The 26,492-nt window shown below is 40.7% G+C and overlaps 1 protein-coding gene across 1 annotated transcript in view; it reads left to right on the top strand.

Moving 5' to 3' along the window:
* The window catches only part of PRMT3 (protein arginine methyltransferase 3), a 123,006-nt gene extending 120,066 nt beyond the window's left edge, over nucleotides 1-2,940 (top strand). Inside the window, exon 16 of the mRNA XM_043451398.1 lies at nucleotides 2,018-2,940. Within this exon, the coding sequence (XP_043307333.1) occupies nucleotides 2,018-2,127 (110 nt within the window). The 3' untranslated portion in view covers nucleotides 2,128-2,940. The remainder of the gene's footprint in view (nucleotides 1-2,017) is intronic.
* Nucleotides 2,941-26,492: the final 23,552 nt, after the last annotated feature.

Here is a 26,492-nt window from a genome sequence, read left to right as displayed (position 1 = left end):
ATTTGCAGCTATTTAAAAATCTAGACATTTTAAATGAATGTCAGACACTAGAAATTTTGTTTTGCTGAATGTTTGGATTTTGGTTAGTTTCTTTTAAAAGCATTGACGTATGCTTAGGCAGACAGTTAAGTTATTTAAAGATTACCTTGATCTTTACAGAAAATGTTTTAAAGCTTTGTTAGGGAGGACTGGTGTTGACTTTACTCTTAGGGTAGTTTAATGCTAAAATGTAACCTGGAGTCTCTAGTGAATCATCCTGAGTGTTCAGCAGTCTTCTTCTGTCCTGGCTGCTGTAGTCCTCTGATAGTTTATCCCTTTGTTGTTCATTCACTCAGTCATGTCCGACTCTTTGCGACTCCATGGACGGCAGCTCACCATGCTTCCCTAACCTTTGTTGTCTCCTGAAGTTTGCTCAAACTCATACCCATTGAGTCGGTGATGCCATCCAACCATCTCATCCTCCATCATCCCCTTCTCTTGCCATCAATCTTTCCCAGCATCAGGGTCTTTTCTAGTGAGTCAACTCTTCATATCAAGTGGCCAAAGTGTTGGAGCTTCAGCATCAGTCCTTCCAATCAGTATTCAGAATTAATTTCCTTTAGGATTGACTGGTTTGTTCTCCTTGCAGTCCCAGAGACTCTCAAGAGTTCTCCAGCACCACAATTCGAAAGCATCAATTCTTCAACACTCAGCCTTTATGATCCAACTCTCATATCTGTACATGACTACTGGAAAAACCATAGCTTTGACTATAGGAACTTTTGTCTGCAAAGTAATATCTATGCTTTTTAATATGCTGTCTAAGTTTGTTATAGCTTTTCTTCCAAGGAGCAAGCATCTTTTAATTTCATGGCTGTAGTCACCATCCACAGTGATTTTGGAGCCCAAAAAAAAATCTGACACTGCTTCCATTCTTTCCCCATCTATTTGACGTGAAGTGATGGGACCAGATGCCGTGATCTTCATTTTTTGAAAGTTGAGTTTTAAGGCAGCTTTTTCACTCTCTTCTTTCACTTTCATCAAGAGGCTCTTTAGTTCCTCTTTGCTTTCTGCCATAAGGGTGGTGTCATCTGCATATCTAAGATTGTTGATATTTCTCCTGGCAATCTTTGCCAACTTGTGCTTCATCATCCAGTCCTGCATTTCGCATGATGTACTCTGCAAGTAAGTGAAATAAGTGACAATATATAACCTTGACGTACTCCTTTCCCAATTTTGAACCCCATTGTTCCATATCTGATTCTAACTGTTGCTTCTTGACCTACATACAGGTTTCTCAGGAGGCAGTTAAGGTGGTGTGGTATTCCTATCTCTTTAAGAATTTCCAGTTTATGACTATGATCCACACAGTCAAAGGCTTTATAGCATAGTCAATAAGGCAGAAGTAGATACTTTTCTGGAATTCTCTTGGTTTTTCTGTGACCCAGTGGATGTTGGCAATTTGATCTGTGGTTCCTCTGCCTTTTCCAAATCCAGCTTGTACATCTGGATAGTACTCAGTTCACGTACTGTTGAAGCTTGGCTTGAAGGATTTTGTGCATTACCTTGCTAGCATGTGAATTAATTCTTGTGAAACCTTGCCTTGTACTGCCTTCCAGCCATCCCCAGTCCTCTGTGTCAGCATACCCTAGTAGACCTGTTGCATAATTGTCAGTGCTGCTGTTTTCTTTGCCCTGAACTGTGAACGCTTTGAGTTCAGGGACCATGTCTTTTTTATATATGCCCAGGATGTACCACAATGCCTCATATTGAGGATTCCAATAAACAGCCCCCAACCCTGCAGTAACCAATGTAGTTGTGCTTTTTCACAAGCGTTTGACACCCATGCTAGCTAAGTTACATCTGCTTTCTTCAAAAATTAAACATAAAATTGTCCTGAAAATTTTTAAGTTAAAAAAAAAGTGAAACATCTCACAACAAAAAATGAGAAGTATCAATACTAAGTGTACCATGTTGCGTTTCTGCTACACTGTATTCCTTGAATTCTGAAACACAATTTTTTGCCTTTCTTCTATAGGTGAAGCCTTGAAGGGAAAGATCACAGTGCACAAGAATAAGAAAGATCCACGTTCTCTCATTGTGACCCTCACATTGAACAATACAACTCAAACTTACGGTCTCCAGTAAAAAGGCTGCAAAAGTGCCAACTAATTTGCAGCTTTTATGGTTGGGGAGGGGTGGGCAGTGGTGGAGGAAGCTTATGTGAACACATGGATGTTGAATCTTTGAATCTGATAATTCAGCTACGGAGGGAATGATCCTCGTGATCCACCTCTGTAATCACACTTTTGAAAGTCTGGTCAATGAGATTTAACAAAATGTAATCCCTGTGTTGGGTTCAGCTGTACTGAAAGTCGTTCAAATTGGCCTAAATTTGGAACAGAGTATAATGTTTTGTTGTTTTTAATAATTTCTTACTATAAATTTTAACCACTAGTAATTGATTGTTACTTGGATAATGTTTTATGAAGCTAGTAACTGTGCACAAGGTATTATGCATTTTGTTGAAAATTTCCTTTCTGAGAAATAGTTTTAATTGTATCTGCTAGAATATCAGGGTATTATAGAGCAAGTGCACGGGGCTAAATGTGGAAGAGACCATATAAACTGTATTTGAAAACAGCTTAGTTGATTATTGTATAATTCTGTTGTCATTTTTTAGCTTCTTCTCTCTTTGCAAATATTCTTCAGTCATATAGTTTTCTACTACTGCCCAGGACATCTAGTTTCAATACATTTGCCCTAGATTTCAAAAAAATTTTTAAAGATTGGGATAAATATGTATTTATTTACTAATACTTTTTTCAAACAATTTATGTACAAAGTTAAACATGTAACTGTTAATATACTTTTATCATTCTATGCAGTTGTGTCATTTACAATTATTGACCCAGTGTGAAATGCAGAAAACATTCAAATAAACGTATACAACAACCATTAGTATTATAAAGTGACATTTCCACATACCAAAGCCTTGTACAAAATCAGAAGCATTTAAAACAAGTCTTAGCAAAGCAATCATTTTTAAGAAAATAGGAATGTTAAGGAGAGGTGGATCACATGGTTCATTTCCATTCATCAGCTGGTTCATGTTCACAAGACACACACAAAGCAGCATAGCATTGTGTTGGGAAGCATGAATTCCAGAGCCAGTTCAAGCCTTGGCTGCAGCTCTTCCTTGCTGTGTGATCATAGGTTCCTTAACCTCTCTCTTCCTCCATAAATGTGCCAGTTCATCAGCTGATACATTTCAGCTACTGAAATGTAACTGATACAGTTCAACAACTTCTATGTGCCTGGCACATAGAAAACACTTAGTCCATGCTCAGTGATATCATCATCATACAGTCAAGGACCCCTTCCAAAGACTGTAGTGGCATCTACATTAGATCAGTTTGAGAATTGTCAGCCTTATGAGATACTACCATAGCTTGTGAGTGAGTGGGAAGATTACAAGAGAATTTAATATTTATTTAGCAAAAAAAATGCATCAGGAAGAAACTGCCTTTTGGTCTTCAGTAGAAAACTGGACTTCCAGCAATAGGAAAAATAGCCCCTTCAAGCAATGGTATTTCAAACCTTAATGTAAGTCTTCCTTCCTCGTAAGCATGGTTTCTTTTTTCACTGAGCCAAACTAGTCAGCTTGTTTTCACCATGGATTTTGGATTCTGGCCACTACTGGAAATGTATACTGCTGCTAATACAGCTCAAAATACTTTAAATTTCTGTCTAGGGTGTTTCATGTAGCAATTTGAGTAATGGGATGATGGATCAAAAGTAAGATTTACCATTTTTAAAATTTTTAATTGCATATAATTGCTTTACAATGTTGTGTTAGTTTCTGCTGTACAAGAATGTGAATCAGCTCTCTATATGTCTTCTCCCTCCTCAACCTCCTTTCCACCCCCCGTGCCCCTCCACTGGGTCATCACAGAGCACCGAGCTGAGCTCCTGGTACTTACACAGGAGCTTCCCACTAGCTGTCTAGTGGTCATATATATATGTCAGATTTACCATATATGAAAATTTACCATTAAATTTTTAAAGTAACCAAAAAACATGTAATTTTTTTATTTGTTTTTCTTTTTTACAAGTGTAAAACAAGTATTTTTTGCTATTTAAAAAAGTACTTCTCAAAAATGATTTCTCATTAAAAGTCTTGTTTGACTTTCAGGGGATTTTCAGCCTGTGTCTCTTTTGATATTCTCCTCCTGGTTAGCCTCCCCAGGCTGGAACATCCTACTTTGTGTACCTGAACATTTTCTGAGATGTGAGAGTCTGAATATTAGCTCTTTGGTTAGAATTTCAGCCATTAAACTGCTATAGAAAATATACTTCATAGCTCTTTATAGTGATAAATACAGCATTCTCTCCTGCTGTGGCAGATGGGCACTTAGGGATAGCAGTGTGTTCTGTCCCAAGAATCTTATTCCCATTAAGAAAATACATTTTCCTCCTATTTTCCTTTGTGAAAACTAATGTTATATATAATGTGTGGGGTTCGTCCAAGGTTAATAGTCATCTCTTGTTTGGTAGAGCAGTATTTTCTAAACAGAGCACTTTGGAAGAAGTGTTCCAAGAAAATTACTGCAGGTGTACGGCATTGCATAGACAAGGTGGTCCAGTGAGACCTAAATGCTGGGAACACACTTCAGCGTGAATCAGGGAGCTGTCAGATAACTTGGCAATAATTCCTTTTTGTGGAGGTGCATAAGTAATACTGGCTCCGTCAAGTTTTTTTCTTTCTTATCACTTAATCTAGATTATAGTCTGGTTCACCTGTGTCTTTCAGCTTTCTACCCCTATCACTTCTTAGAATGGAATATTTAGAATGTATTGTGTGATCTTATGGATTTGAGATCACACATACTAATCTCACTGATCATGCTATCAAGCAGAGGAAGTACGGTGACAGTGCTGCCAAGGGCATTCAGCAGGAAAAACTAAAGCGGGATGGGGCACTGCTTAGCTTCTGCTGGCCATATTAAGCTGCTGAACCCTAGCAAATCTAAACGTCCAGGTATTCAGACTTTCTCTGTGTAGTGACATATCTCAAAATGCATGTCTCTTATGCAGTTACTATCACGGAGTTTCAGCCTGTTACGAAAGGCTAGGTAAGTAAGATAGAGCTGAAGTCAAGTGTTGTCTACGATTAGATTGGGGAACTACAGGCCAGAGCCAGCTCCACCACGGTGCTCATTTCGGTAAATAAAATTTTACTGAACCTGAGATAGGCAATATTTTAGAAATCATATTTCTTCATATGACTCACTAACAGCTATGACAGAGAAGATACAATCAATAAGTTATAGCTTATAAGGACTATTTCTTAAAATACGGAGACCTTCCATTTATGAAGACATCGAGGATTGACCAAGACGTACCTAAAATTACAGTATTAATATTTATGAGACTGATGTCTTAAAAGACTAGAGAAATGGGCAAATTTTCACAAAGATGGTTGAATCTTACCCACAAGCTGCAAGCAGAGGCAGCTAATGAATGACTTTTGAGCCTAAAAGAAAGAATTTGCATGCAGCTCATTAACCTCTGGGTTTTTAAGAGACTTAGGGCCCAAAACTGTCAACCTTAGGAAAGACAGTTGGGGGAATAGCCTTATATCAGTGCTTTTCAACATGCCCTCAGGGCTCCTCGATGCCTTCCTTGCTTGCTTTTAGCCTAAAATGTGGTGTTGCTTTTGTACTAAGGTACTGGGCATCCTGGGAAGGTATGTGAAGTCCCTTCCCAGCTATCAGATAAGGCCATGTTGCATTTTTTTATTAAGATGTGTTCATTTATATTTATTTTTGGTTGCACTGGGTCTTCGTTGCTGTTCGTGGGCCTTCTCTAGTTTCAGCGCGCGGGGGCTGCTCTTTGTTGTGGCGTGCAGGCTTCTCTTGTGGACCGCAGGCTGTAGGTGTGCCGGCTTCAGTACTTGCAGTGTGCGTGCTCAGTAGTTGGGGCACACGGACTTAGTTGCTCCTCAGCATGTGAAATATCGGACCAGGGACTGAGCCCACGTCCCTGTGTTGGAAGGTGGATTCTTAATCACTGGGCCAACCAGGGAAACCCAAAGCCATGTTGCTTTTTGAGTATATGTGTTTTTAATGATCTTGTGTCTGTTTCCTTGCCGAAAGGGTAAACTTTTCCATGCAGAGTGATGAAATATGGTTAAGATTCATTTACATCTAGAGTATAGTTAAATACATACATAAAGCTTGTCTATAACTGAGTTACTTAAAAGTTATTAAGGTAATCAGCAGTAGTCTAAACATTCTTCCAGCTCAAGTCCTTGTTTCCTATTTTACCAAGAAAATAAAGCCAGTCTGAGGAGAACTTAACAGGTTTCCGTACCATACTCCCCAACCAACCTTGATGCGCATGTACGGGTTTCCCACTGAATGAACTCTGACCACTTCTGGCCAAGCCAGCTGCTCGCCCTGTGCCTCACAGCCCGCTCCCTCAGTCACTCAGATCCTCCTTCAACATGTCTCCTGTGTCACCAGGTTTTCCCTCTGCTGCTCCATGATCAGCATGAAACTGAAAAGTGTTACTCAGTCTTGTCCAGTCCTTTGCAACCCCATGGATTGCAGCCCACCAGTATCCTCTGTCCATGGGACTTCCCAAGCAAGGATACCAGAGTGGATTGCCATTCTCTTCTCCAAGGGGATCTTCCTGACCCAGAGATCGAACCCGGGTGTCCTGCCTTGCAGGCAGATTCTTTACTGTCTGAGCCATTGTCCAGATATGACCAGTATTTAGAAAGGATATTGTTTCTCCTACAGTAAAAAAAAAAAAAAAAAATTCAACTCCCACTCTACCTCCCATTGTTGTCACAGTTCTACCTTCCCTTTACCTTGAGACTACACAGAAAGGATTCAGTGTTCACTGTTTTCTGTCCTCCCGTTATTTTAAACAACTATAAAGAGTTGGACCATATAGAAGTCTGAGCACTGAGGAATGGATGCTTTGGACTGTTGTGCTGGAGAAGACTCTTGAGAATCTCTTGGACAGCAAGGAGATCAAACCAGCCAATCCTAAAGGAAACCGACCCTGAATACTCATTGGAAGGTTTGATGTGGAAGCTTCAACTCTTTGGCCACCTGATGCAAAGAGCCAACTCACTGGAAAAGACCCTGATGCTGGGAACGATTGAGGGCAGGAAGAGAAGGGGGCAACAGAGGATGAGATGGTGGAATGGCATCACCGACTCAATAGACTTGAGTCTGAGCAAGCTCCAGTAGATACTGAAGGACAGGGAAGCCTGGCATGCTGCAGTTCATGGAGTTGCAAAGAGTCGAACATGCCCTAGCAACTGAACAACAAATTGAGGTATATGTATGATAAAATGTACAAGCTCCAAGTGTATGGGAAATGAGTTTTAATAAATGTCTGCCTATAATAAGCACCCCTATTAATAGTTTAAAAGTTTCCTAAGTACCGAAAAGTTGTGCCACTTTGCAGTCAACACTTAGCCTCACTCCCCTCCCTAGGCAAACACTAATCTGATTTCTATCAATATAAATTTGTTTTGCCTGGTTTAGTACTTCCTATAAATAGAATCATGTAGTATGTACTTTAATTTCCAGCATAGTCTTTTTTGTTTCATCTACGTTGATGTGTGTCCATAGTATGTTTTTTTAGTACTGGATATTCCACCTTGTAAATGGAATTCTGCTCTCTTGCTTATCCATTCATCTGTTGGCGAACACTTGGATTGTTTCCAGGTTGTAGGTGTTGTGAATAAAGCTGCTGTGAACATTTGTGTGCAACTCTTTGCTTGAGCCCACCTTCACCAGGACTTTTGCCTCCACAACTCCCTTGAAACTACTCTTATCGAAGTCACCAGTGAACTGCATGTTGCCAATTTCATCCAGTTAGCTTGTGACCAGTTTTCAGCCCTGGTTTTACTTGCCCCAGCAGTAGTTCTCAATGCAGATGGTCACCCTTCAGGAAACATTTGGCTTGGCTTCCCCACGCTCCTCCTTCCTTCTTGGCCACTCTTCAGTTTCCTTCGTTGGCTTTTTCCCTCCCTTTCACCTTTTACATTGGCACCTTAGTCTTGGAATTGTTTTTTTTTTCCATCTTCCCTCCCTCGGTGATTTCATCCAGACTTATGGTTGTAAATACCAAGACACTGATGATTCCTAAAACTATCACCATGGCAGTCTATATCCAACTTCTCACATAACATGTCTATATAGATGCCTCCTGGGCATCTCCAAATTAACATTCAAAACTGAATTTCTGATCTTCTCCAAACCCTGGTATTTTCCTCCATCTCACTAGGACAGAAAACAGACACATCCTTGACCCCTTTCACTCCGCATCCAATTTAGGCAGCAAGTCTTTTTTTTTTTTTTCAATTACTTTTATTAGTTGGAGACTAATTACTTCACAACATTGCAGTGGGTTTTGTCATACACTGACATGAATCAGCCATGGAGTTACATGTATTCCCCATCCCGATCCCCCCTCCCACCTCCCTCTCCACCCGATTCCTCTGGGTCTTCCCGGTGCATCAGGCCCGAGCACTTGTCTCATGCATCCCACCTGGGCTGGTGATCTGTTTCACTACAGATAATATACATGCTGTTCTCTCGAAACATCCCACCCTCGCCTTCTCCCAGAGTCCAAAAGTCTGTTCTGTATTTCTGTGTCTCTTTTTCTGTTTTGCATATAGGGTTATCATTACCATCTTTCTAAATTCCATATATATGTGTTAGTATGCTGTAATGATCTTTATCTTTCTGGCTTACTTCACTCTGTATAATGGGCTCCAGTTTCATCCATCTCATTAGAACTGATTCAAATGAATTCTTTTTAATGGCTGAGTAATATTCCATGGTGTATATGTACCACAGCTTCCTTATCCATTCGTCTGCTGATGGGCATCTAGGTTGCTTCCATGTCCTGGCTATTATAAACAGTTAGGCAGCAAGTCTTACAGAACCTGCCTTCAAAATATGTCCAGAACCAAAATAGGCCTCACTACACCACGCTGGTCCAAGCTGCCATCATGTTTCACCTCGATCACTTGTTCTCAAACTTTGCAGTAGTACTAAGGTATTGTTTGCCTTTTTCAATGTATTCATATTTACACCAATGGTACAAAAGCAACCAGGGATAAAATCGCTGGCTGTCTAGCACAGATCAAGGCACCAAACTATATGAATAATCATTGTATTCTTCACTGCCATATACTCTATTTAAAATGTCCTCGATGAAAAAAAAACAAACAAATTATATTAAATCTTGCCCCTTGAGTACTCATCTTGTTAATATTCTGTATGATATGCTAATAAAGCACTTTTATTGCATATGACAATAACAGTATCTGTCTCCGGGAAAGCATTTGTGTGACTGAGTTGGGAGCTGATCTGGCCACTTTTTTAATGAAACATTTTTACTTGGAAAGAAAATTATGACAGACATTGTCCTGGAAAGAAAAAAAATGACATCACTTCAAGTGAAGACAACTGATAGAATTTGTTTCTAGTTTCCAGTTTTTAAGCTAAAGTTAGAATTTTGGAAAGTATGTATCTATCACCAAGGGCCTGACAGCTTCCCAGTTATTTCAGTCTGAGAAAAATGAGAGAAGGGAGGTCAACCTTCCTCTACCACTTGAAGTTCTCACCTGAGACCTCTGTAACAAAAGACAGATTAACAAGAGAAAAGCACACGGATGTATTTAATAGAAGTTTTTATGTGACACACAGCCTTCACAAGGAAGTGAATGAAGACCTGAAGAAAAAAATCCAAGTGGTTTTATGTTAGGCTGAATGAAGAGTGGAAGGTCTTGAGAAGACGTCACAGGACAAAGATGAGCTGAGCTTAGGAGACGGGGACACTTCACAAGGCCTGACTGATCGGGTTCCTCCTGGTATCCCAGTGTCTTTGGAGATAAGGATGTGCGTTTCCTCTGGGCACTGGGAGCGCACCTCTCACATGAGGGTGTTATGACCTGCTTCAGGAGAAGCCTAGGAAGTCCTTCCTGAAGATGGAAGAAATCACCAGAACAAATCTACGTTTATTCTAACAGCCTTTGTTGGACACTGTGGGTTTCAGTTCACCTGTTAACTGAGAAGCAACAAGTCAAGCACACAAGCAAATAGAAAAAAAGACTCTTTCCCTCACGTGCCATCTCTCAGATTTCTTCAGCTTGAAATACTCATTATGCCAAGGTGTCATATTTGGAGGTCACATAGGGTGAACCAGTAACTGGTGTAATAACTGATTTTTGATGCTGTATAATAAAACATGTCAATCTTGGAAGATCTGCATGATTCAATGAGCTAAAAGTATACCCTCCACCAGCACCATATTGCCTAATATTAACAAATATTCTTTCAAAGGATAAACTATTGGTCCTGTTTGGCTTTAGTATTGAAGATTATATGAGGCTATAGGGAAGATCCCTTGGAAGAGGAAATGACACTCCACTCCAGTATCCTTGCCTGGAGAATCCCATTGGACAGAGGAGCCTTGTGGGCTACAGTCCATGGGGTCACAAAAAGTTGGACACAACTGAGTGTCTAGGCACATAGCACATATTTTCTTCATGTACTTCAACCAAAACAGTGTATCATAGCAGACTGAATGCAGAAGCCACGACGATAATCCAGCTGTGTGCTATTCTAAACCTGATAATGGAGATTTGTAAACATGTTATATAATACCACTCTTGTCATTACTATTTTGAAAAAGTTATTTTCATTAAAAAATGTTATTCCTGTCAATGTGTGAGTTCGTTATTCAATATAATTAACCCAGAAATATAAATTCCAGAAGAAAAAGGATTTTTGTGTATTTTATTAACTGCTGTATATGCCCTGGCATATAGTAGGAGCTCGATGAGTATCTGTTGAATTAAAAAATGAATGCAGGTGATTCCCTTGTGGTCCAGTGGTTAGGACTTGGTCCTTTCACTGCTGTGACCCGGGTTCAGTCCCTGATTGGAGAACTAAGATCAACAAGCAAAAAAAGGAATGCATCACCTAACTGGCCGATCATCTAGACGAGTGGTTTACTATACTTAACCAATGATACTGTGCCAGTTTCTTCTACTTAATTATTTTATTATCTATGAATTTATTTTTGCTTTTCTGAATTAGGAAACCTCTTGCATATCATTTTTACATATTTAAATGTTTATTTTTCTCAACCACTTGGATGTTCTAAAATGTCAGACCCTGTGACCATCACATGGGTTTGAGCCCACAGAACCCTGGGTTTGCAAGTGGATAAGTCTTTTAGTCGACATACTCACATTCACATAGTTGGTAATTGATTTGTATGTTGATCCTTTTCAAAAAGTAGATAATTTTGTATAATTTAGATTTGGCAAAGGCTAATTCTGGTGTTTCAGTAAGTGTGTGGAAACAACACATAGATGTAATTTAAACTTCTTTAAAAAACTTTCAAAAAGATCCAATAAATTATTTCTAAAACAACTTAATACAGTTTTTCTTCATTAGGAATTCATAGCTAGGAAAATAAGGACACAATTATGAGTGACTCTCAAAATCTCTTCAGCACACAGCTACATAAACTAATGACATTAATAATTAGGAATATTTTAGCTAATGAGAAATCTTGACCAGGTAATGCTTCCAAACCTTATAGAGTTTTATAACAGTAGTGACAGCAAGGATTTTTTTAAGTCAAATTTTTGTCCCCATCTCTACCCTAGAGGATGTTTACCCCTAGAAAGAACAAAAGGTCTTGTGTGGTTTAAGCAGTGCCTTCGGAATGCTTTTTGGAAGCAGACAGCACGTTTTTTTCCTCCTCAGTGACTGGAGCTGAGTCCGCATGAATGTGAATGCAGCCCCAGGTCTTTACTTCATTAGTGTGCTTGTGTCTCCAAGGACCCTCCTGCTGGGAACCCTAATAGGATTTCTTCCTCTTACACCTTCATCTGCCCTGGCTTCTCATGCTGTGCTATGATGTTTGGTTTAATGAGTCAACTCCTGTGATCCAGGAAAAAAAAGCCTTTTTCCTTAAATAGATAGCTGAAGAAATTCAAAATTATGTTCCATGTTTTCTGCCATTATATGTGGCCAATATTTGATGACAGGCCTGAATATGTTGAGCCCAGAAGATCACCGTGGTTACTTAGGCTCAAATCTCAGCCATGGCTGGGCAGGTTATATCTCGCAAAAGCCCACCTAGCTGTCATGATGTGGAAAGACAAGCCACAAGCTGGGAGCAGAAAGGAGTGTGTGCAGGAAAGCAGAGGAGAAAGCAGGGACACTAAAAATTTTTCTGCTGAAGTAACTCAAAACACAATCTAGTGTCAGTGGGATAAGCCAAAATAAGTTCATGTGTGAAGTGTTTGAAGTAACCAGTTATGGACATAGGAAGAATATTAGATGGCTATTGAAGGTTAAAGCCCTCTGCTACTGTAGAGAAAGACAATGACAGATATTGCCTAAAATGGATGTGTCAAAAAACAGTTAAATTATTTAAGGATTTAAAGGTGATGGCAAGAAAAATTTTAATTGTTTAAGAAGTTAAAATAGGTTGGTTCTGGGAAGGAGGGGTAGAGTTGAAGAGGAATGGAAAAATGGAGTCTTATGATCTCTTATAGTTTTCTATTTTATAACCAATGTGTATATAGCTATATCTTCTAGGCAATAAAACATTTAAAATGGAGCCAAAACTAGTGACCCCTCTGAAAGTGAGGCTGGGACGGGCTGGAGAGGCAGGATGGTTTCTGGGATGTCTGGGTCAGGGGTCTGGTTCGGTACATCAGCTTTGATTGGCTTTTGGCCTTGTTCAGGAGCTTCCCTGATGACTCAGTTGGTAAAGAATCCACCGGTGATGCAGGAGACCCTGGTTCGATTCCTGGGTTGGGAAGATCCCCTGGAGAAGGGATAGGCTACCCACTCCAGTATTCTGGCCTGGAGAATTCCGTGGACTGTGTAGTCCATGGGGTCGCAAAGAGTCAGACACAACTGAGCAACTTTCACTTTCTGGTGTGAATGATGCATGGAGAGTTAGAGTGGCCTGTACTTAAATCCTGGTGACTCCACCTTGCTGTTGAGATTTGCTTGCAAGACAAGTTAAAAAGCTCCTGACAGCAAAAAAACGCTACTAAATACAATTTCAAAACTGTATTTGCACATCCTTTGGATGGCCAAGAGAAATAGCCCTGGCCTAGTTTGGTTACTACAGAGAGTAATAGACCCAAAGTAGCTGTGGGGAGCAGGGGGACCCCGTCTCTGCCTCAGCTCTGTTGTTATTCAGTGGCCAAGTCATGTCCAATTCTCTGAGACCCCATGGACTGCAGCACGCCAGGCCTCCCTGTCCCTCGACATCTCTTGAAGTTTGCCCAAGTTCATGTCCATTGAATCGGTGATGCCATCCAATCATCTCATCCTCTGTTGCCCTTTTCTCCTTCTACCTTCAATCTTTCCCAGCATTAGCGTCTTTTCCAGTGAGTTGGCTCTTGGCAGCAGGTGGCTTCAGCATCAGTCCTTCCAGTGAACATTCAGGGTTGATTTCTTTTAGGATGGACTGGTTTGACCTCTTTGCTGTCCATGGGACTCTCAAGAGTCTCCTCCAACACCACAATTCGAAAGCATCAATTCTTTGGCACTCAGCCTTCTTTATGGTCCAACTCTCACATCCATACATGACCACTGAAAAAACCATAACTTTGACTATATGGACCTTTGTTGGCTAAGTGATGTCTGCTTTTTAATACACTGTCTAGATTTGTTTTAGCCTCTTTTCAAGAGTCAATCATCTAATTTCACAGCTGCAGTCACCATCTGCAGTGATTTTAGAGCCCAAGAAGAGGAAATCTGTCACTGCTTCCACCTTTTCCTCTTTGATTTGCCATGAAGTGATGGGACTGGATGCCATGATCTGTTTTTTAATACTGAATTTTAAGCCAGCTTTTTCACTCTCCTCTTTCACCCTCATCAAGAGGGTCTTTAGTTCCTCTTTGCTTTCTGCCATTTAAGTGGTATTATCTGCATACCTGAGGTTATTGATACTTCTCTTGGCAATCTTAATTCCAGCTTATAACTCATCCAGCCTGACATTTTGCGTGATGTGCTCTGCATATAAGTTAAATGAACAGGGTGACAACATATAGAATTGTATACTCCTTTCTCAATATTAAACCAGTCAGTTGTTCCATATAAGGTTCTAACTATTGCTTCTTGACCCACATATAGGTTTCTCAGGAGACAGGTAAGATGGGTCTGATATTCCTATCTCTTTAAGAATTTTCCACAATTTGTTATGGTCCACACAGTCAAAGGCTTTAGCATAGTCAATGAAACCAAAGTAGACGTTTTTCTGGAATTCTCTTTGTTTTTAGTGATACTTTTCCATGGTGTGATACTCTTCCATGGCTTACTGCAAGCTATCAGCATGACATCACTGAACTTGGAGGTGGGAAGAGATGCCTAAGAGATCACAGATATTTCTATCCTGTAGATATGACAACATAAATAGACATATAGACAGAAATAACCTGAGCACAGATTAAGCTATAATAAAATAATTAGGAAGTGGTAAATTTTGAGTATCCATTACCTGTGTTATATAATCTGATTGTAAAAAGTAAAGTGAAAGTCGCTCAGTCATTCCAACTCTTTGTAACCCCGTGGACTATACAGTCCAGTCTCTAGGCCAGAATACTGGAGTGCATAGCTTTTCCCTTCTCCAGGGGATTTTCCCAACGCAGGGATTGAACCCAGGTCTCCTGCATTGCAGGCAGATTCTTTACCAGCTGAGCCACAAGGGAAGCCCTTTATCAAATTTAATTTTTAATAATGATTGAGTTTAACAACTGGCTTTCACAGTTCCTGAAAATTTAACGGTTGGCTCTCATGAGCTGATGCCAACCAGCTCCAGTGGCCTCATGTGTCTGACCCCAAAACCCTCTATCCTAGTGTTTAACACCATGTGGTCTATGGAATATGAGTTCTTGAGAGTGTCCTGAAACAAGATCTTAAAGGATCAAATGTGTTAGGGAAATGCTGCAAGGTTAATTTGCTTCTTTAAAATCTACCACTGAGTCCTAAGAAGTGCCAAGGGAAAGAGGCCTGATCACCCCAACCCGAAGATTCCTTTCTGTTCCTTAGAACCCCGTTGGAGACAGGCTTTGCATTTGGGCAAAATCTAGCAGGTCGATTAAAGCATAGACTCTGGAGCCAGCCAGACAATTTGAGTTTGAATCTTGGCTCCACCATTTACTAGTTGTGGGCCTTTGGGCAAATATAATCTTCTTGTCTTGGTTCCTCATCCATACAATAGGTATAGTAATTATAAGCTTATCACAGATATGCTGCAGGTATGGTTCCACACCACTGCAATAAAAGCATGTTGCATGAATATTTTGGTTTCCCAGTGCATAAAAGTTATGTTTATGCCATACTGTAGTCTATTAAGAGTACAATAGTATAATGTCTAAAAAAATGTATATGCTTTAAAAATACTTTATTGCTAAAAAAGCTAATTATCATCTGAGGCTTCAGCAAGTTGAAGGAGTAATGTCAAAGATCTCTGATCACAGGCCACTATAACAAATATAATAACAATGAAGTTTGAAATATTGTGAGAATTACCCAAAACGTGACACAGAGACATGAAGGGAGCAAATGCTGTTGGAAAAATGGCGCCCATTGATTTACTCAGCACAGGGCTGCCTCAGACCTTCAGTTTGAAAAAAAGATGCACTATATGCGAAGCACAATAAAGTGAAGTACAACAAAATGAGGTCTGCAACCAAAAGACAGACTGGCTGAGCAGATGAAAACATGTGCATGTATGCACTTCCACTTACCACATCACTCTGCTTGACCGCCCCCCCCAACAAATTATATATAATTATTTTATACTGGTAGGTTAATCATGTTCCCATTATGGCTTGCAACTGTAATTATCTTTTTTTTTTTTCCTGGCTATTGACTATATGAAAACTAATAGTAATAAATAGTAAATAGTAAAATACTATTACTAAATAGTAAAAAATTTTACTATTGTGATTATGTAACTATTACTCAGTGCCATTGTATCATGAATGGTCAATGGAAAAATAATAGAATTCTATATCACCAAAACTATCATTCAATAGAAAAACCTGTAATCACTTTCTAAAATCCAGATGCATAGCAGAAATATCTTGAAATTCTTTGCAAAGTACAAATGCCCCAGGTATTGCTTTTTTTCCTCCAGAGCTCAAGATATGTTTCTAATGAGCAGCCATGTTTATTTATTTATTTATTTTATTTAAGGAAAGGGTTATTTTTTTTTTTCATTTATTTTTATTAGTTGGAGGCTAATTACTTTACAGTATTGTAGTGGTTTTTGCCATACATTGACATGAATCAGACATGGATTTACATGTGTTCCCCATCCCGATCTCCCCTCCCGCCTCCCTCCCCATCCCATCCCTCTGGGTCTTCCCAGTGCACCAGCCCTGAGCACTTGTCTCATGCATCCCACCTGGGCTGGTGATCTGTTTCACCCTTGATAGTATACTTGTTTCAATGCTGTTCTCTCAACATCCCACCCTCGCCTTCACCCACAGAGTCCAAAAGTCTGTCCTATACATCTGTGTCTCTTTTTCTGTTTTGCATATAGGGTTATCATTACCATCTTTTTAAATTCCATATATATGCGTTAGTATACTGCATTGGTCTTTATCTTTCTGGCTTACTTCACTCTGTATAATGGGCTCCAGTTTCAGCAGCCATGTTTAAAAACAACTGGACTATATGAGAATCTTTTACTTTTATCTAGTTTGTTTCACTTTTTCTACTTGACATTCAGTGCTCCCATTTCATTTAGTTTATGTTTTCCAATTTCTTCATCTCTTTTATTAGATGTTCTTTCTCAAGCCTTTATCAAGCATAATGGGAAAACGTTTGTATACATATATATAAATAATATGTATGATAATATATTTTAGAAAACTTATAAATTTTTGCCTAACTAAAAATTTTTGACATTTTGATGCCACTTGTTTGACTTAGTATGAATAGAATGCTAGATTTCTAATTTAGAAAAATAGATATGCAACAAGCAACAAAGGTCTACTATATAGCACAATATCTTGTAATAGCCTATAATGGAAAATAATTTCAAAAATAATATATGTGTATATGTATAACTGAATCACACACAAAAAAGAATTCTACTTCTTGGAGGAATAAAAAATGAGGTCTGCCTGTAGCACCTATTTCATATGGTTGTTAAGATTAAGTGAGTTAACATACAGGTGAAGTTCTTAGAGCAGTGCCAGGCATCTAAAAGTGCCGTGTGGTATAATCTTGTATTGTCGTTGTTATCCTCATGCCGTTCGGCTTCCAGCCCAATCACTCCAGTCTCCCCAGCTCTCAGATCTGTCAAGCAATGTGGAAGAAGGCAGAGGGATGGGAAGGAAGCATTTCTTGACATTCTTTTCTGAGTTCAAAGCATTTCTAACCACACTAGAAGGATATAGGATTTACCAGTTTCTTTCTAGAACCTGCCAACTGGGACTGTGCTTTTAGATGTGCATATATTTAAATAAAAATGCCCTTAACTGGAAACCATTTAGATATCCCATGACACTGGTTATAGAGGAATTTTCCCTTCCTTTGAAAAAAAATTAAATAGTGATTTTTAGTAGGCCTCTTCCTTCTGAGTCAGCATCATCAGGGGCAAGAATTGTTACCCTTCATAGAGGATTGCTTCCAGGTTCAGACCCAAAGCTATCTCATATCCCTGACTTTTTCCCAGTCAAACGAAGGGCATGAACCCTCCATTGCTTTGTCTTCTTGCCAACTTGGCTGACTTCATTCTTCTCAGTAAAGGAGATGGTGGTGAGGTGACAGTATACAGAATTCCATAAGAGCTGGGTTAAGAGAAGCTAGTGGTGACTTCATCCTAGTTTTGTGAAAATGATTTTATTCAAAAGAGAGTGAGTTGAAGTAAAGAGCATGAAGAAGTCATTCAAAAAATATATACCTAAAAGTCCAACAAACATAAAAGTATTTCTAACCTCACTAGTCATCAAAGAAATGTAATAAAATTAAGATGTCATATTTCCTCTATCAGAGCAAAGTTGTTTTTTTTTTTTTTAAGATCACAAAAGCTAGTAGTGGCAAAAGTGAGAAAATTAGCACCTTATACAGTGTTATTTGGAGCATACAATCTTTTGGGAATAATATTAGGTAATATGTCTCAGTATTGAAAATGCATATGCACTTTGACATAACAATTTGTCTTTAGAAATTTACCACAAGAAGAAATTGAACACGTATACAAAAATATACATTCAAAGAGGTTTCTAGTGGCTTATAATAAAAAAAATTGGTAACTATGAGTCCCTTGGACTGCAAGGAGATCAAACCAATCGATCCTAAAGGAAATCAACCCTGAATAGTCATTGGAAGAGCTGATACTGAAGCCGAAGCTCCAATACTTTGGTCACCTGATGTGAAGATCTGACTCATTGGAAAAAGCCCTGATGTTGGGAAAGGTTGAGGGCAACAGGAGAAGGGGGCAGCAGAGGGTGAAATGGTTAGACAGCATCACCGACTCAGTGGACATGAGTTTGAACAAACTCTGAGAGAGAGTGAAGGACAGAGGAACCTGGCGTGGTGTAGTCCATGGGGTCACAAAGAGTCGGACACAACTTAGCAACTGAACAACTGTACTAGTTATCTATATAATAGATTGAATGGTTGGTCCTCTTCACCCCCGTCTGTATATGTCTTCATTGTAAGCAATGTCTGTTTCCCCACCCCGTGACTTTGGACTTGGCCATGTGTATGCTTTGATCAATGATATGTGGGCAGAAGTGACATTAAGCCTAAACTTTAAGAGGCTTCAAGTGTTTCTGCTTTCCCTCCTGTGTTTTTGTATTTTCTCTAGCATTCCTCAGTTAGGTCTTTGGCCCCAGAAAGAGGATAAGAGACACATGGAGATGAGCCATCCTTGCTAATCTATAAATAGAGCAACTATAGATGGAAGCAGAGTTGCCCAGCTGAGGCCAGGCTAGGTCAGCCAAACTCTAGCCAACCTGCAGACATGTGATATATAAGTGAAATTAACATAGAATATGTATAATTCATACAGAATATGTATATTGCTTGTAATTGTTTTAAGTCACTGAGTTTGAGGATGATTTGTTATTTAGCACTAGTTATCCAATACAATCTATCAGAACATATTATAGTAAACTATACTATGCAACTGTTATAAACAGTGATATGATCAACATTCACTGACATGAAAAGATGTCTGTTCAATAGTATTAAGTGAAAGAAATCAGATTTCAGAACACTGCTGCTGCTAAGTCGCTTCAGTCGTGTACGACTCTGTGCGACCCCATAGACGGCAGCCCACCAGGCTCCCCTGTCCCTGGGATTCTCCAGGCGAGAACACTGGAGTGGGTTGCCATTGCCTTCTCCATTCAGAACACTATCTAGGCACAATTACACAAACATACACACACAGATGTAAGAAAGGATGTGTTATAGTGGTTATTTCTTGGGTGGGTGGGGGTCTGGAATCTGGAAATATTTTTTTCTTTTCTCTGTAGTTTTGTGTATTGTTTGATTTTATTTCCCACAGCACATCCACCTGTTTTATAATCGGAAATAGGGCAATGGCAATGATTATCATATGTCCTGTCCTGGGAGAACAAAAAGATGAACCTTTGTAAAATAAAGAGAAACATTAGAGAGGAAAAGAGGAGCCCAGATTACATGCAGCCTTGAAAGGTGGCTAGAGATCAGAGTTGATGTATAAAGAACTTGAAGTAGATACAGTAGTATAGTTAGCATTGATTATTGCTTATGCTGAGTATGCCAGTACATACAGTCTCATTTCGTTCTCATAGCAACCATTTGAGGGGGCTTCCCTGGTGACCCAGTGGTAAAAAATCTGCCTGCAATGCAGGAGACCCGGGTTTGATACCTGGGTTGGGAAGATCCCTTGGAGGAGGGCATGGCAACCCACTCCAGAACTCTTGCCTAGAAAATCCCATGGACAGAGGAGCCTGGCAGGCTGCAGTCCACAGGGTTGAACAAAGTTGGACATAACTGAAGTGACTAAGCAGCAGAAACAGCAGCAACCACTTGAGTTCAGAGTTTTAATCTTCCTTACTTTACAGAAAAAGAGGATAAATAATTTGCTGTGGGTCACACAGCTTGGGGGCTTCCCTCGTAGCTCAGTTGGTAAAGAATCCACCTGCAATGCAGGAGACCCTGGTTCAATTCCTGAGTCAGGAAGATCTGCTGGAGAAGGGATAGTTAACCCACTTCTGTATTATTGGGCTTCCCTTGTGGCTCAGCTGGTAAAGAATCTGCCTGCAATGTGGGAGACCCTGGTTCAATCCCTGAGTTGGGAAGATTCCCTGGAGAAGGGAAAGGCTACCCACTCCAGTATTCTGGCCTGGAGAATTCCATGGACTACTGTCCATGAGGTCGCAAAGAGTCTGACACGACTGAGCAACTTGCAGTTTCACACAGCTTGGATTTAAACCCAATCTGTGTCCAGAGCTCATCTTCTCTCTAGGATGCATGCTTTTTCTCATTGCATGCTGTGAGCAGGAGTGACATGGAGAAGTGACCTGGACGCAGCAGTTATGGAATCAAAATACCTGAAGGTCTGTGAATAAGAGATAAGTAGAGAGCATTAGAGCACAGGGCATAGGTCACAGAATCTGCCAGAATCAGAGGTCAAATCCCACCACTGCACTTAGGAGCTGAGAAATCGTGCACCAGTTACTTCGGTTCCTCCACCTCTGGCTTTCTCCTTCCATGAAGACATAGAGTAAATAATCAATATCTCTGTCATACTCGTAGGAATCACCTCAGGGCCTGGCACCAGACACCAATAAATGATTGCTAATATTTTAACTTAAGTAGAGGCACTCTGGAAACTGTGAAATGTTAATCAGATACTAATCATTGTGAACTGTAATTTGAGGGAATACAGAAGTTAAAGGAAATTGACCAAGTAGGCTGACGTGAGATGGGAGCCGACTGAGAGCCGGCTCGCCTGACCTGTGAGTGTCCTGATGAGCTTGGCTAGCGGCTGGCAGTGGGAGTGCTGGTCAGGCAAAATAGTGATGATCTTGACAAAGAAATCTTCACTATCTGTTTGTTGAAATGTATTGAAAAGTCAGGAGAAAACTCTCTATGAAGCATTTGTTCATTCATTCATTTATTCACAAATGTGTGAAGTGCTCGCCTTGTGCTTGGCATGCTAGTCTCCTCAAGTAGATTATGGTGTGTGGGGGGGAGGTAGTGAGGAACAAATATTAATCTAATGTGCATACAAATAAATGTAACATAAGCCTGTGATACAGGAGGTGATGGAAGCATAGAACTGGAAAATGTTTCCTGGGAAAGTGATGATTCAGCTGAGATCTGAAGGAGAGTAGAAATGTGACCAGAGTTTAGCTCAGGCTATTACTCCATAGATGCACAGATCAGCTGTCCCAGAGGCCGTTTATATCTCACTGTATAAATCAGAGGTTCTCAAACTTGGTGTGCCCTTGAAGCATCCAGGAGGGCGTGTTAATACACAACTTCGAGTTTCAGATTCCATATGTCTGGGTGGGGCCTGACGATGTGCACATCTAACAAATTCCCAGATGCTGCTGATCTGGGGGCCACCCTTTGAGAACCACTGCTCTCAATGAACACCCACACCACCTCTTACTAGTTCATAGTTCAAAACACGAGCAACTTTTAACAAATGTTTCTCAGGTTGCTCACCACAAAAATCAATTTCCAAAGTCTTAGGGTTGAAATGTTTTTACACCAGGTTGAATGTTAACATTACAAGTTCAACCTTTCTCTTGATTGGAAAAATAAAATAAAAAACTCCGCTGTAATTGTAGAATTGCCCTGCAGTTAGCTCTGGGTGAACAAATGTCAAGGCACTGCCAACAACTATAATGGAATCTTTGAAAAGGGACGATGAGGGCCTGGCCTCTGGGATGGGCATGGGAGGCAGAAGAGTGCAGAGCCAGGCGAGGCACTTGCTGTGGGGAAGAGTGGTTTGGGGTGATCCTGTAATTTATGGAGTAGGAATTCTATTCCTTGGAGCCTAGGAAAAGGGGAGACTGCCAGCCATCAACTGCTAATTTTTTAAAAATATTTGAAAAAAAATCTTTAAGGTTACACAAGTCATGCACAAATACGTTGCCTTTCTAAACAAGCCAGAGCAGTAAAGACAAGGCTTCCCCAGCACTGATTCTTTCCCCAGCACGAATTTATGCTGTCCATTTGGCATTTATGTTTCCAGGCCGTCTTCTATACAGTTTCTATGGAAACAATTGACTACTGTTTCCTGTGACTGTATCATACTCTTTTCTTCCATAACTTACCCTTTTTTCACCCATGGGTGTGTGTTATGGATTTTTCCATGTCAGCACATATCACCACCACACTTTTTATTTTTTTTGAAATGTAGTAACATATGCAACTTATTTTTTTTTTCCATTTATTTTTATTAGTTGGAGGCTAATTACTTTACAATATTGTAGTGGTTTTTGCCATACATTGACATGAATCAGCCATGGATTTACATGTATTTCCCATCCTGATCCCCCCTCCCGTATATTGTCAAGGGTGAAACAGATCACCAGCCCAGATTGGATGCATGAGACAAGTGCTCGGGGCTGGTGCACTGGGAACTTATTTTATTTTTATGTTTCATGAGGGTTTTTAATTTTTTTTTTCCACTGGAGTATAGTTACTTTACAATGTTAGTTTCACACTCTTCTTGTTTTGCATACTATTGCATAACATCAAACACAGGCTTATTTATAGACCAGCATCGAAGTGGCTTCCTCTCCTCCTATATTTGTTGCTGTTTTATCTTGTTTGTGTGGAAATGACAAATAGTGCTGGAGTCGCCGTGCATTATGGGCATCCCCATAGGCCGGTGTGGGTGCTGCTCTAAGGGACATATTGAGAAACAGAACCACTGAGTCCCAATATTTGAAGGTTTTACATTTTAACAGCTACTGCCAAACTGTCCCCCGCCCCTTCCACCAGCGGGGTCACTGCTTGTCCATTCAGCAGGCTCCTCTTGTGCCCGGGTTTCACACAGCCCCAGGACACACAGCTCCAGCCTCTGCCTGTCCTTTAAGGCTCACACGTGAGTCGCGGGACCAGGCGGGCACGGGCAGCTGAGCAACCCTGTTTTTCCCCCTTAACTCCAGCCACGTTTCAGGGTGAGGAAGCCCAGCTCATCTGTTCATCTCATGGATGACGGAATCCTATTTTTAGACTTTAGCTGAGTCTTCTGGTATACCTGACCGATAAAGGGTCCCCAGGAATTTTACTACTGCTGATGCCTGTGCTTCAGGTAGAATCATTTGCCCTGAGATATAGCCCAGTGGTTTTCATTCACTCTCAGGACTTAGCTCCGCCCCTGTGGCCCCAAAGACTTCTTGGTGCCCCTTCTCCAGACAAGTGGAGGGCTCCTTTTGATCTTCAGACAGAGGCCTGTGGAGGATCTGACTCCTGTCTGACTTGGTGGCAGCCGTTTATTTTTTAATTTTTAAATTAGTTTTCTTCACTGCATAATGTGCGCTCTTACGTTACAGCGTGCAGACTCTAGTTGTGACTCGGGGGCTCAGTAGTTGTGTTGCTCAGGCTTAGTTGCTCCACAGCATGTGGGATCTTAGTTCCCCGATCAGGTGTCAAACCCTTGTCCCCCCATTGCAAGGTGGATTCTTAACCACCGGACCACCAGGAAAGCCCCAGCTGCTGCCACTCCCGTCAGACTGGCTGGATCTTGAGAACAGATTACCCTGCTTGCCTTTTAAATTCCCAGTTTACAACCTGGAGCTTCTAGGCACACAGAAAAGGTTTTTCCAGTGATTGAAGGAGGCAATGAGACATTGAGACCTTCTGGAAAGCAGAACTATCACTAACACATAGGTTCAAACACAGACCAGCTCAACATGGCAGGGTAACACGGAGGCATCTAAGTGTGCACCGGGTGATACTTGTCCCTTTCTCTGGGCTGTGCACTCATGACAACAAAGACTCCTTCCTGCTTACTGCTGTATCCCTACACCTAGAGCAGAGCTTGGGACAGATAGGCCCTCCTTCAGTATTTATTGAATAAATGAAGAATTCCAGGCGTATTTCCATCTGTCTTCTCTTTGGAGACACTAGCTTGATTTTCTGGTTTTCTTCCCCTCCTTGAGGAGGAGGGCATGGAGCTAATATTTCTTCCCCCTCCTAAAATGACGGTGTACCACAAATGCATTTTTGCAGATGTAAGCTTGAACCTCAAAATAGGCAAGACAGAAGTGTGCCCCAGAGAGCCGTCACCCAGACTGACAGTGAGCTGTCACTGAGAGTCACAGTGAGCTGTCAGCCAGAGTCATGGTGAGCTGTCACCCATAGTCACTGGGAGCTGTCACCGAGAGTCACAGTGAGCTGTCAGCCAGAGTCATGGTGAGCTGTGACCCAGAGTCACAATGCTACAGATGAGCTGAGGGGCAGGTGAGAATTTGGCCACTGAACCAAAACTGTAGGGCAGAAGGTCGAGGTTATTATGCTATATTTTTCTTTGATGCAGTGCTTTTGTAAGAAGGGGCCCATGTACCCAGAGAATAATAAAGATAATGTAAAAATCACTACAAACCCTGCACTCCTCAGGCAGTGACTGTCAAGATGATTGATGGACATCCTTGCAGGAATGTTTTTAGGCGTGTACACACCCATGTGTGTGCACACGTTAGGTTATGCTTAGCTACAAATGATGGACCACCAAAATATCGATGATGGAGATGGGATAGCAGCTCACTCCTCTCACACGCAGCTCTGGGTGGGTGGTTCGGGACGGGCAACGTTCTCCCTGGTGTCAGTCGTATGGGCTTGTGCCATCTTCTCACTGTACTGTTTATGGCCTCCACCTCAGGCCCAAAGGACAGCATCCGCATTCTAGAAAGCAGGAAGAGGAAGAAACGAGAGAGAGAGAGAGAGAGAGAAATGCCAAAGGAATACATAATATTTCTGTTTATATCCCATTGGCCAGAACTAAGTTACATGGCTATACCCAGCTGCAAGGGACTTTGGGAAATGTAGTCCTTATCCTGACAGCCATGTACCCAGCTAGAAATCCCCTTACTAAGAGGTGGAGAAGTGGGATATGAAGGGGTATCTGGCAGTCTTTGTCATACTCTTTATGCAGCATTCCTTAACAGGATCACAGTGACAGTAGATACAGATTACAGGCTCTGAAGATGACTGTGGACTGAAATCTGGCTTCATCAGTTACTTTTCAGTTCAATGGTTTACCAATTAGGGATCATAATAGAACAAACCTACTTCACAGGACCAATGTGAGGATTGAATGAGCTAATGTATATAAAAGGGCTTGGCATGGTACCTGGCAGTAAGCTTTCAGCACGAGTTATTAGTCTGCTTTTTTTTAAACACCAGTATAACAAGGGTAAAGTTCTATGTCATCACCTGTATTATATTATCCTTTTCAATAGCTGCGTAGGATTTCATTATATGGTGAGAACATAATTTATTTAACTAGTCCCCCATTGATCACCATCTTAGATCGTTCTTAATTTTTTTCCAGTGTTAACAATTCCTGCATCCACATCATTTTGAACTTGCTTGATTAATCTCCTTAGGATAAATTCCTAGATGTGGGCTCACTGGGTCAAACCTACACATATTTAACATATATTGACATATCACCAAAAGTGGGTATAGTGTTATTAACAGCTGGTTTCTGAGAACACTGGAGCATTGCAGATTGACAACAAGTTTTTAAGCACCTACTGTGTCCTGAGCCTTGTTCTAGGTGCTACAGAGAGTCCAGAGATAAACAAGACTTGCCCTGACATTGGCAAGGAAATAACCAATCAGGATTTGTGGATAGGAAATCCAGGAGGTGAGAAAGTCTCCCTGAGGAAAGGCTATTTCACCTCAAACCTGAGGCCTAAAATGTGTGGGTGTGGTGGGAAGGGGAGAATTGGAGAAGGAGAACATATTCTAGGGGAGAAGGAATGTCTGTTGAACAGTAGAATGTAGGGGTGAAGCGCATGCATTGGGCAGCCAGAGTGTCTAGGTCTGAGTCATCACTCAGCCACTTATGACCTGAGAAAGACCCCTATGCCTCAGTTTCCTCATCTTTACAATGGGGGCAATAGTAACAATAGGATGGTTATGAAGATTGACAAAGGTGATGCACAGAAGTACTTAGAAGAGTCCTGGCTGGATAGAAAGTGCACGGTGTCTGTTAATATCAATAATTTCATTCCGCCTTTGCTTAAAGTCTTAGCCCAAGACTGTGAGAGTTCAACAGCATCAAAGGCCCCTTTTCATTTTCCCCAATGTTGAACTCATCCATCCAAGGAATATGACTGAACACCTCTAAGGGAGATATTGTAAGGAAAATCCTCCCAGACCCAAGCTTCAAGGAACTAACTGGCTAGTGGTGAAGGTATATTTTTTTTTACTTTAAATTTGTCTATTTTTAATTGGAGAATA

This window comes from Cervus canadensis, chromosome 29 (assembly GCF_019320065.1).
Source record: "Cervus canadensis isolate Bull #8, Minnesota chromosome 29, ASM1932006v1, whole genome shotgun sequence".
NCBI classification, from domain to species: domain Eukaryota; kingdom Metazoa; phylum Chordata; class Mammalia; order Artiodactyla; family Cervidae; genus Cervus; species Cervus canadensis.
This window is presented reverse-complemented; position numbering and strand designations above follow the sequence as displayed.